This window comes from Netta rufina (genome assembly GCF_964035555.1).
Source record: "Netta rufina genome assembly, chromosome: 1".
In the NCBI taxonomy this organism is placed as follows: Eukaryota; Metazoa; Chordata; class Aves; order Anseriformes; family Anatidae; genus Netta; species Netta rufina.
Window position 1 is genome coordinate 122,663,523 of NC_140123.1, and position 12,107 is coordinate 122,675,629.

Genomic DNA, 12,107 nt, shown 5'->3' on the forward strand with positions numbered 1-12,107 from the left:
ATGGGATTTGGGAATTGGGATCACCCTTTGGAGAGTTTCCGTATCGGGAACGATGAGGGGCTGTGGGGATGTTGTTCTCCTTAAGGTGATGGGGTTTGGTGGTTTGCCCCAGGAATGCGGGATTCAGCAAATCCGGGGAAGAAGTACTGGGGAAGAAAAGGCGGTGCTGGTGAGGGGACACAGCAGCGAGATATTTGACCTTCATAAAGGATAATGAGAGGGATCTGCATCGTCCATATCTGCGTTGGGGGTGCCTCCGTTACCATCCCTTTCAGCAAAGGCATCCTGCCTCCAAAGGGGTCTCCACGGGCTGGGCTTCAGGTTTCAGAGCCCCTCGCTTCTCCTGTGAAGGCAGCCAGGTGCTGAAATGCCCCACAAACATCCCAAAAATAGTGGGCACACCGTGTTTGCTGCTTTTGATATTTCTCAGACAAAATAATAATAATAAAATTAAACAGACCATATTAATTTAAACAAACCTAAAACATTCCAGGCTACTTCATCCACCACAAAGGCATACGGAAGGGCACACAAGCTGCAGGAGAAAAAGAAAAAAAAAAAGAAAAAAAAAGAAAGAGAGAGAGAAACCTTTTCAGATCCTCTTTTAAGATTGCTTGCTTGTCCTTTCCTTCAGCGCCAACCTGAGTCTAACCTACGACCGTGCAGCCGAGCTGCACAAAAGGCAAGGCCACCTGCAGAGATGTCACCTTTGGACCCCGTGCTCATGCTCAGGCACTGCCAAGCCTCTCCAGAGTCTCCAATTTGCCCTTAGCTGTGAGGCTGTGGCTTTGCCACGGCTGCGAGTGCTGCTGTCTCCATCCCAGGGGGATGAATTTCTTTAGCATCACCGTGTTTTTGTTCATAGAGCATGCTTCGGGAGGAAGGGGGCACTCGCCTTTGGGGCGGGGGTGCTCGTGGTCACACAAAGGTGGGTTTCAGATCTTCTTTGAAGTTCACAACGGGCTGAGCCCTGCCCTGCGGCTCCAGCCAGCGTCCTGCAGCCCCGCCAGGCTCCGTGTCCGTGTCCGTGTCCGTGCTGCTGCTGCTCAGGGAGCCGCGGGGGCTGTGCAGGCAGGCCTGGCAGCAGGGCCGGTGGCAGCAGGGAAACATCTCCTCCGAGCTGCTGCTGGAGTCCGAGTCCGGGTAATGGTACAGCGAGTGCAGGGCGGGACGAGCCGGCACCCCGGGGGCACCCCACTGATGCCAGTCCCGCGGGGAAGCGTGGTGGTGGATCTCCGGGCCCGTGCCCCTCGCCTCCCAGCCCTGGGGCTCCGGCCATCCCTCGGTGGGGATGGATGGAGAGGACAATGCTGGGTGATGGAGCCCTCTGCCAGCTCCTTCACCTTCCCTCCCTGCTGGCTCCCCGCAGCCCCACGTTCCCAGCCTGGCCACCGAGGACGGGGACACGGGGAAGCCGGCAGAGGCAGGGGGCAGCGGGACGTGCCGCCGCCGCCTGGTCAGGTAGGGGCTGAGGGGATTTTGGGTGGCTGGGTACCCCTCCTGCGCCCTCCACATCCCCGCCCCACGTTTAGGGAAGGCCGGGCTGCAGGTCCTGCCGTCCAGGCTCAGATCTTGCAAGATTTCCTGCAGCTTCTCGCTGCTCACGTAGCTGACCTTGGGGGGATGCTCTCTGGACGCAGCAGCTGCGATGTCCTGGCCAGGCTCCAGAGGATGCCCCTTCCCTGCAAGCACCCCATGTTCCTGGGCATCTTTAGGGCTGCGTTCGGGGCTGTCCCCCGTGTCAAAAAGCAGCGCCGGAGAGCAATCGGGCTCCTCCGGCAGCACGTGCTCGTGGCTCGTGTGTTTCCAGAGATCCTGAGCATCATCACTACAAGGCACCGGACTGCGTGGCGATGCATGCAGCAGCTGAGGAGGCTGCTGCCCATCCTGCTCCGGGTCCGGGGGGCAGCAGTCCCCAGGCACATCCCCAGGGGCCGCAGCACAGCCACGCCGCTCGCCGTGCCACCCCGTGCTCCGGGTGCAAGGAGCCAGCACCGCGGGGTCGCAGCCGCCCTCCGCAGACATCAGCCTCATCAGCTTCTCCTTGGCGTTGTTCACTTGCTCCTGCAGGCTCTCGATCACGGCGTTTTTCTGCACCGAACACACAAACATGTCAAGGGCGGGGAGGTAAAAGCTGAGGATTCAGAAGGGGACAGGGCAAAAACGAGTCGCCCTTCTCCGTGCAGGGAGGAGCTCTGAGACAGCCTGCAAGAGCCAGCTGGGGGCACCCCCTCTAAATTCACCTTATATTTGAGCAGACTATGGAAACAAGGCTTTTCTGCTCTCCTCCTTCCACTTTATATATATATACAAATATTATTATTATTATTTTAAAATCAGGCCCTCTGGTTTATGCCCAAATTTTGGCACTTCAGGACGAGGATGCAGAACGACAGCGGGACAAAACCAACCAGCTCCTCCCCTCCGGATGGGGGACAGGGGTGTAGCAAAGGGCTGCCCACCCCACCCAGCCTCGGCACACAAAGGGCAGGGGGTGAAGAAGCCACCGAGACCCCACGGCCACGGCATCGGGGCCGGCAGAGCCCCCTACCTCCGTCAGCAGCCGCTTCATGGAGTTTTTCTCCCCTATCAGCTGGTAGAGCTGCTCCTCGCTGTACACCGAGTGGCAGCTCCTGCTCGGGCTGGTGAAATATTTTGCCATGTGGCTGAGGGTTTGGCTTTCTTCTTCAAAGGCCTTCCACTGCCTGAGCTGCGGGGCACAAGGAGCTGTTACCGGCGCGGTGCCTGCGGAGGGAGGCAGCCGCCGCTCAGGGAGAAGGAGACAAAGGGATGGGGGAGACAAAGGCGGGGTGTGATGGAGGAGCACAGGGACAGGCAGCCGGGGAGGTGGCAAAGCAGTGCTCGGAGTATCCCACATATCTGGACCCTGCCTGGTCCCTGGCTTGGCTTTTAACACGGAGAGGGCTGTGCTGCAAGCTCCAAGCGTGCTGCACGAGCCCCCTCCCCTTCTTCCCCTGACTCTGTAACAAAGGGAGCATCACACACGCTGCCGTGTCCCCGAATCCTCGGTGACAAGGCATAAGCCAGCAGCACTTAATATCTGTTTCCTCGTCTCTCGTCTTGCACAGCCCGGCTCCCGCTGCTCATCGATCTCAGAAGAGCAATAGGAGAGCAAGCCCATTAGGAAAGACGAGCCGGTGAATTAAAAGATCCAAGTTAAATAAAATGCTCAGAGCCCCCAGGCTCCACGGAGGCAGAAGGCACGGTGGGGCTGGTGCAGCTCAGCTCGGCTCAGAGATCACCAGCGGGCTTGGTGCTCGCCCCAGGAGGGCTCCCAGGGGCTGCTAACCCACGGGGTTGGGACTTCGTGGTTGCACCAAAGGGTTGCCAAGGTGGGCAGGGACCTCTGGAGATCACCTTGTCCCCCCTGCTCAGACAGGATGCATGCAGCTGGGCTGTGAGCATCTCTCCACAAGGAGACACCGTAGCCTCTCTGGGAAACCCGGGCCATTGTCTGGCCACCTTCACAGCAAGAAAACAAAGCAAAACCAAACAAAAACAACCTTTTTTTTTTCTGGTGTTTAAACTGAATTTCCTGTGTTTCAGGCTGTCAATTGTCTCCTGTCCCATTCCTGGACACTGCTGAGAAGAGCCTGGCTCCCCCGTCCCTCCTCCTCCCCACCAGGTATTTGTGCACGGGGGTGAGGTCCCCCGAGCCCTCTCTTGCCCAGATCTGCTCTTTCCTCTGTTTCACCTCTTCCTCCTTTCCTCACCTCATTTCCTCGAGCCCTAACGTTCCTCCAAACATAAATCTGGGTAAACAACTGCTTCCTCTCGCTGTGACAATGGGAGCATTTGTCTCGCCAGCGTCACGGTCAGATGCACCGGGCTCCTCCTGGAGGACGTGGGAAGCAGAAGAGCCGAGCTGGGACACAAAAGGCTTCCTGAAAGCACCGCCGAGCTTCCCCCTCTGCGAGTGCACGTGGGGCACGAGGTGAGGACACGGGGGACCTGCCGAGGGCTGTGGGCAACGAAACTCAGCCCTCAGAGACTCAAGGGACCTGCTTGGGGAAGCGGAGCCACTGGGTTTTGGAGGATGAGCCCAAACATTTGGGGAAAGCAGCAGGAAACACAAGTGTCAAACCCAAAAAAAGTGCCCGTTTCCAGGCCGGTCTGTGGGCAGAGCTGGCAGCGTACCTGCGGGACGAAGATGAAGCAGTTGATCGTAGTCGTGCACACGAAGATGCCGCCGGAGGTGAAGCCAAAGAGCAAGTTGTGCCAAGCACGGAAGAAACGGTGCAGCAAGAAGACAGCGCCGGCCACCAGGAAGATGAGGTTGACCCCCACGACGAGCGTCAGGGACTGGTTGACCGGCGGGGAGCTGACGTTGTCGGTCAGGCCGGCCAGGTAGGTCCCGTAGAGCAGCAGGACGCTCTGCAAGCAGAAGACGAGGCCTGCCTTCACCAGGGAGATCGGCGGAGCGGGGATTGTAATTACAGCCTGCCACTCGGTGCCGTCCTAATGAACGCCCTTTGATCTCTGGTGGTGTGGCGGGCGCTGCGTGGCGAGAGCCCTGCGGGCCGGGGGGTGCTTCGTCAGCAGCGGTGGGGCAGGAGGGCAGGGCTGGTGGCACTGGCAGGACATGCCACGGGGCAGGGCACGGCCAGGAGAGGCAGGGAGAGGAGAGAAAGCTTCCTCTGTGCTGGAGCAGGAAGGGCAAAGGCGGAGGAGAAGGGAAAATCCCCGTGGGGATGCTGTGGTGGGGGGACACTGCAACAACACCCCTCTGGCGGGGCAGAGAGGCTCAGAAGGGCACTCAGAAGGAAAAAGCAAGAGGGAAGAAGCAGGAGGTTAGGCTGGAGGGAAGAGGATGTCCTTGGTGCCTCTTCAAATAGAAATCCAGGAAACTCCCCGCTTCTATTCTTTTCCCTTCCCCGTTTCCTGCCTGACGCCAGCGGCGGTGGAAGGGGCTGAAGAAGGGCTCTGCGCACAGCTATCCTCTCCCCAGGTCGCACTGGCAGGCAACACTGAGTATTTTTTGGCCTTCTCCATTACCACAGGGCACGGTCTGCTTTCAGGATCCCTTGGAAATGCCATCTAGCAAATTCCCTGCTCGTTCAAGGAGCCAGATACCGGGCACACGACTCCTACATTATCCCTGCCGTACCTAGCAAGTTCAGCTGTCAACCTTTTACCACTAATAAGTATAAAATGGTTATTTGGGCATCAGGCAGTCCTTTATGACCAGTGGCACGTTCTGTAGACCCTTCTGGACCCCTCTGAGCAGTGGCTGCTTGCTGACTACTGCTGGGGTTATGGGCGGCGGGGACCCTCCAACAGGCAGTGGAGGATCCCGTCCATGGACACTGCCAGGAGCACCATGAGCTCCCACGGGAGAACTGCAAGAGTGAGACCTAGGAACGAGGCTGACACCCAAATCTGCTCCACAGGATCTGCGCTGGATGACCACATTCACCTCCCAACAGAGGGCCCAGAGGCAAGCCGAGTCCTAAGCGAGAAAATAACAGCACCAAAGTCCCGTTTAATATTCATATAGTCTGCCGGGGACACAGACAAAAAGCACTGCCAGCTGGTAAATTAGGACTTTAAATAAGCGCAGGGCTGAGTTTTGTTGTTGTTTTGAATCTTGAGCAGAGGCCTGTACTCCTAATTCAATGGATGACCTTGGCAAGCCGTTTCTGTCCGCTGCTCCGTGCCAGCAAAACCAGGATAATGCACTGAGTGGCTTCACAAAGGGCTGAGCACAGTAATGCCTTGGAAAATAAGAAGTGCCATGTACACGCAGAGACAGAGCCTAGCCTCCCATTAGTGCAAATCCTGATTAACTCCAGAGAAACCACTAAAGCAATACCTCGGTGACACCCGGTAGATAGGATCAGGGTCAGGTTCAAGGCAATGCTAATGAGGAGTACCTGTGACTGCGATTGTTTTGTTGTGAGTGAGAGGAACAAAAAGAGGTTGGAGGAGCTGCAGGCAAAAGCATTACTCGCCTAAGCCCTGAAGAGACCTAACACAAACTGCAGACAAAGTCAGGGATGGAGATGTAGCACCAAAAGTGGCTGCCCAGGGAAGGCCTGAAATGCCCAGCACCAAAGGCCTTTTGAGGACAGACTAGACTAATGCCTTTAAAATGAAATGGAGGGGGGGGGGAGAAGGACTTGGCAGTGTCCTGAGGTCTCTTTCTGCTCTTGTTCCTATGGTAGATGGTCAATGACTATTACATTACGGTGAGTCAGAAAGGAACTGCTTGTGTTGCATGCGGGGACAGAGCCATTTGCAAAGGAAGGCTGTGATCTCACGAGGTTCATCAAAATCAGCTCGCTGAAGTGCTTCCAACCTCTGCCAACCCAGAGACACATGAGACCACGGATAATTACAGCTATAATTATACCCATATAGTTACATCAGTATAACTAACTCTTCTGGAATATGAATGGCCACATACAACGTTACGCCAGTGAAAGTGCATTTCAGTGGTGTAATTAAGCTGATAAACATCCTGTGAAGGTAGACACCACGCACTTGTCGTCAGCACCTCCTTGGTTTGGAGTCGGACGACTCAGGGTCTGAGCTGCACAGTGCATCACCGGGGCAGACGCTGAACCGAAGCTTCATGGAAAAAGTGAGCTTTGGAAAAGATTAAGGCACAAGTTTTAAGGAGGGAGATAGATGAGGCACGGGTGGTTACAGGGCAAGAACTGGAGAGAGAGAGAGCACGTGCATGGTGTGTGCAGTAAGAGACAGGGAGAAACTGGCCTACAGAGCTCTTACAAGGGAAGGCAAGAAAACATCACAATGGGAAGAAATAGAGTTGGGAGGTTTTCAAGATGAGCAGGAGCAGCTGGGAACTGCAATGCACGTGTAGCTCGGGAGAGCAGAGAAACTACAAATGCTGCTAAATACTGGGAGGAGGTGAGATACAACGTAAGAATCAATAGAGAGGTTACGTACCTTAAACCCTAAAATGAGAACGAGCCAAAGATCGGAATAAAGAGATGCACAGGACTGCATCCGGCTCACTGAACAGGTCATGCCTTTCTCTGTCGCCTAGGAGGCAATGGGAAGGCAGAAGTGAAGGCCTGGGAGCAGGGACAGACCGATGGGTGACAGGTCTACAAATCCAAGCAGGTCTCCTCTGTAAACTCCTAAAGGAAAATGCCACATCTGGTGCTGCTGGGGCAGGCAGTTAAATCGGGAAAGATTTTGGTATTCTGCTTGCAATGGGGCTGGCTCAGCCTTTTCCTAAATCAGCTGCAGATGCTGTGGTCCTCTCCTGTGCCACCCAGGTGACCTGCACGCACTGGTCAAGACCACCCACTAGACCCCACTGCTTGGCCAGCCACAGCTCTGCAACCAGCCATCCCTTTCCAGGTTTGGCTGCACAGACCTGGAAATCTTGCAGCTGACCCTCACCTCTGTAGTAGGCCATAGACATAAAGCCAGCCTGGAGAACCCCAAGGGCTTCGTGGCTTTTCGGTCTTTTTTTTTTTTTTTAACAGCACCTCCAAAAGCCCGACCATCCGCCAGCATCACCCCCAGAGATCAGACAGGGCACAGCACAGTGCTGCACCACCTCCCCTCATCCCTTTACCCGCACTGAGACGCTGAGGCTTCGGAAGCACTGGACCGGATCAGAGAAGACCCACGTCAGGAGCAACACAGCGTCTGCCAACACCAACGCTGCCACCATCGCCAGCAGCTGGAGGTCTTTGATGATCTGCAAGCATGCAGGAGGTATTAGTCAGGGGTAAATGGGCATCAGCAACCTCCATCCCCCTTGGTCTCCTTCTAGTTGTCTCTTCCAAGGGATTTTCAACCTAATACTTTCCCCTGGTGTGGAGTCCAACAGCTGCATCTCTGCCTCCAGTCCCCAGACTCTTGGAGACCCAACCAGGCTTGGGACCAGGTATGAGCCCTCCCTGACTGCATGGCCAGCTGGTAAATGCCATGGCAGGAAACAGCACTTCCAGAAAAAAAAAAAAAAAAAAAAGAATATCACCCGTTACTCCCATATCACCAAGAGGGAGGCTGGCTACTCACCACCCGCTTGTCCGGCACCCGCTGGGTGAACACCTTGTAGAGCCGCCAGCTCTTCCCCAGGACAGGGCCCAGCACCAGGGAGGTCCCCACACACAGCAGGCAGAGCCGAACCTGTGGGACGAGGTGGAGATGGAGGCAGCAGGGGTAAGGAGGCCAGGAGGCGATGGATCCATTGTCCACAGATGTATTTATTGGCGTGTGGAGGCCCCCGTCCCGGCCGTGCCCCAGCTCACCTGGATAAGCATCTCCACCGAGTCTCTGGACGGCAGGCTCTGCTCCTGAATCCCAAAGAGGTAGGCGCTGGTGTAAGTCAAGCCACTGCCCAGCAGGGTCACAACGTTGAGGTTGGGGCTGGACATCTTCACGATCCTCCGGGAGACAAAGCAGGGAAGGTGGTGGTGGTTACTGAGCGCGGTGGCCGGGGCAAGGTCCCTTTGCAGGGATATAGGTGGCCACAGGGGACGGTCCCAGGCCCCCTGCTTTAAATAGTGGCCCTTTTGCCATACCCCGACACTCCTGGCAGGCAGCAGGACCTCCACCCCGAGCACTGACTCAAGCAGAGGTTACATTAACATTCAGGTCACAGCTTCCCCCATCCATAACAACTGTGCTCAGGAAGGGGGGAATCATTTCCTTTCGGGGCCCTCAAGCTCCTCCCTGGTTGTTGCTACCTCCAAACCCACACAGAGCCTGGAGACATCATCCACCAGCCTGGCCTCTGTGCTGGCAGCCCCTTCGCACACATCCTTACCTGTTTTTCCTGAAGCGAATCGTGAAGACCAGAAAGAAGAGGGCCAGCAGGACCCCTCCGGTCAGGAAGGTCCACACGACGCCCAGGAGGGCAGCAGAGAAAGACGGGGAGCTCTTCCCGCTGCGGTCAGAAGACGTCTGAGGAAGGCAAAAGGGGTGAGGAGGAAGAGGACATTTCTGGGGACATCTTCACGATCCTCCGGGGGACAAAAAAAAAAAACCAACAACCATCCTGCTGCACAAATGAGGGCCACCCCACACCACACTTGAAAAATCCCACTTCAATCCCCAGCTACGTCACTACGTGAGGCTGCTGGAGCACTTCATCTGCCGCTGAGCGGAGTAAATCCCGGGCCTAGCAGGTGGAATATTAATTGTAGCAAAGCTGCCAGGGCCCGGGGAGCCGAGCAGCTTATGGTTTTCTAATTAAACCCCCGTGTTTGTGCAGATCCCGACGGAGACCGAGGCGGCCGAGCCCCGCTGCTCCCTCCAGCAGCCTCACGTGGAGCCAGGCGCGAGCACGCGCATCCATCCCCGTGTCGCTCCTGCCGGCCTGGCGCTGGGGGCAGGTGCCGTTTATTACAGCTGATGGCTTTTAATTAAACGCTGCTCTGTTCATATTTGAAAAGCCCTTTGAAGCGCCAGGGGTTGGGAAAGGCCAGGGGCAGAGAAGGGCATCCCAGGCCCGCTCCTAAGCAGCTCTGAGGCCACGGAGCGCTGCCGTGGCTGCGCCCTCGCCTCCTGGCTGCCTGCTGGGTGCCAGGCATTTTTTTGGAGGCCACCCAGGAGGGGACAGCACGTGGCCTCTGCCTGGAGGCTTCACTGCCATGCCCCCGTGCCCCTCTCCATCCCTCCACCCAAATCCCCCTTCCACGGAGGAACCCTCACGAGCTCCCCCACCTCCGTACGTACGACTGTGACGGTGCAGAGCTCCCGCAGCGTCCTCTGCTGCTGCTCCTGGCTGCCGAAACCGGGGTTGGCACCGCAGAGGTCGGAGCAGTTGAATCCCGGCTCCATAGCACATCCTCAGCCTTCATCCAGAGCCCGGCCGGGGAGCGCTCACCTCCCCTCCGCCCCCGATTCAGCGTGGGGTGCGGGTCCCCACGCAGCACGGCGGCATCCCGAGACAATTCGGGGCACCCTGTGGACCAACACACATCGGGGTCACGGCAGCCACCGGCCCCCCACCGCGGAGATAAAGCCGGGCACGTGCCCTCCTGGCACCCCGGCACCCCTGCGCTCCCCCCGCGTGCCCCCGTTGCCTCCGCTCCCCTTGTCGCCCCTCATTTTGGTGAGGGTTTTCGTCGTCTTCATTACCATTTTAGACATGAGGTCATACTCGTCCTCAAGCATCCCAACCCAATTAGCATTGTCACCGGGTTTAATTAGCTTCCAATACACGGCCATGAGCAAGGCTCCCGCCGCTAGGAGCTGGAGGGGACGTGCGAGAACTCCCTCCGTGGCTGCTGGTAATGACGGGTGGGGGCAAAATATTTATCCGAGCATCCCCTGGGGCTGACCCCAGCAGCCCTGTGCACCCCCAAAACGCCAAACCCGTTGGAGAAGCCGCTCCCAAGTCCCAGCCCCAGCACATCGGGATCAGCACTCATCCGAAATCAGATGTCTCCCCGGGAAGCTGCCCCCTGGGAGCGCTGGCACGCGATGACGCCAACAGCTCCTGCGCAATTTTGATTGAAAATAAATAAATCTGGCCAACAAGGACAATTAGCGCTCATTAGCATGCGATAAAGCGAGCCCTAGCACGGATATTGCCAAAACGCACCAGGCGCTTCCCCTCCAGCTCCTGCCTCTAATTAGGGCTGGCTGAAAGGTCCCGCCACAGGATGCCTTGGCGACCCCAAGCACGGCCCGGTGGCCACCTCTCCTCCCAGGCACCACGGGGCTGCCGTTTCTGACACGTGCTCTGCTCACCCTGCTCCTCCCGCCCCTCGCTCCGCATCCACCAGGCTGATGGATCACAGTCACCGACTTTTGGCCACGGCCGGGCATCGGCGTGCAGGTGGACGTGACCCGACAAGCCTGCAGTCGGTAGGAAACGAGCGGCTGGATGGCACGCAAAAAATAAAATGAGCGCCGCCGCCTTCCAGCCTAGAAAGGAAGCAGTGGTTGTTAAAAACATTTGGATGCGGGCAATTTGCATTCGCCTCAGTGTCTTCAGGTCTGGAAGGCTGTTTCTGTAGATCCTCCAGGACCCGAGATTATTTGTCTGCCAGCGCTGAGCAGCTGTGTACTAAGGCACAAACGTCCTGCAAAAAGCGCGGTGATGGCTAAACGCGGATCTTGAGTCTCTCAAGTTTCTTCTCGCCTTCGAATCCTTTTTGAAAAAGCAGAGGAAAAACAAAACAAAACAAAAAAAAACACACGTAAAGAAGCTGAAAAAATGATGCAAAATGCATGAGCCCAAAGCAGGCAGAATGAAGGCTTCACCCCAGCCGATTCTTTTTGATGTAGCTTTGAAGGAGAGACTTCTTCCCCCAAAAATTGGGGCGATGTCACAGCTCAGTGAATCGAAAGGTGGAAAACTGAAGAAGTCAATTTGCAGACAAAAGCATAATTCTGTTCAGAAGCGTGCCATTTCTCAGAAGCCCTGCAATCCTCTTTGGCCGTATCAGCCTGGACAGAAATGGTGTGGGCACCGCTCTGCAGCGGGAGGGATGCTGGAGAAGGACCTTTTTTGGGAAGGGCTGCGTGGGGAGATGTCTGCGTCTCCTGATGGTGGTGGCCACCTCCTGAGCATCTGCTGCGTGCCAGGGGACAGCTCCATCTGGACGCGATGCCAGCCCCACACTTACACCATGGGGTCGTCCAAGAACTATTCCAGCAGGACGAGCGCACGGGATGGGGTTTTGCAATTCAGAAAACACCGGCTCTTCCGAGAAGCTCCGCGCTGTTCCCTTCTGCTCTTCTTGCCCAACAAGATCCCTTCTTGTTTGACCTGAGAAACCTGCAGCATTGCCAACCCCAAGGCGATCAAAAAAAAAAAAAAATCACAAGCTCGACTTACCGCAACGCCCCCCCAGCACAGCTATGTAAAAATCGCCAGTTAAAGCGCACAGGGTATCTGAAGCTTATTTTTAATTTATATTTAAAACTTCAGCATCTCAGTTTTCACGCTTTCCCCTGCGAACACTTACAAAGAAAGGCAAGCCAAGAAGCTGGGGCCATCGTGCAGCCTGGGTTACAAACCCTCGGACCCTGGTGGCTCCTACATCATTTCTTCTTCCCACCCAGAGCACAGGAGCCACCCAGCACACAGGCAGCTGGCTGGGTGGCTCCGAAACCTGGCATTTAGTCTTCACCAAAGCCAGCTGCAA

At 56.5% G+C, this 12,107-nt stretch overlaps 1 protein-coding gene across 1 annotated transcript; it reads right to left on the reverse strand.

Annotated features, from left to right (window-relative positions):
- Window positions 1–527: 527 nt before the first annotated feature.
- On the reverse strand, window positions 528–9,789 carry GPR156 (G protein-coupled receptor 156; the record flags this gene model as incomplete). The annotated part of the gene is made up of 9 exons (XM_084295049.1): window positions 528–2,091; window positions 2,552–2,710; window positions 4,159–4,395; window positions 6,934–7,029; window positions 7,574–7,699; window positions 8,023–8,133; window positions 8,256–8,391; window positions 8,774–8,910; window positions 9,685–9,789. The coding sequence occupies 9 exons, from the start codon at window positions 9,787–9,789 to the stop codon at window positions 919–921; spliced, it is 2,280 nt and encodes a 759-aa protein (XP_084151175.1). The 3' UTR covers window positions 528–918.
- Window positions 9,790–12,107: the final 2,318 nt, after the last annotated feature.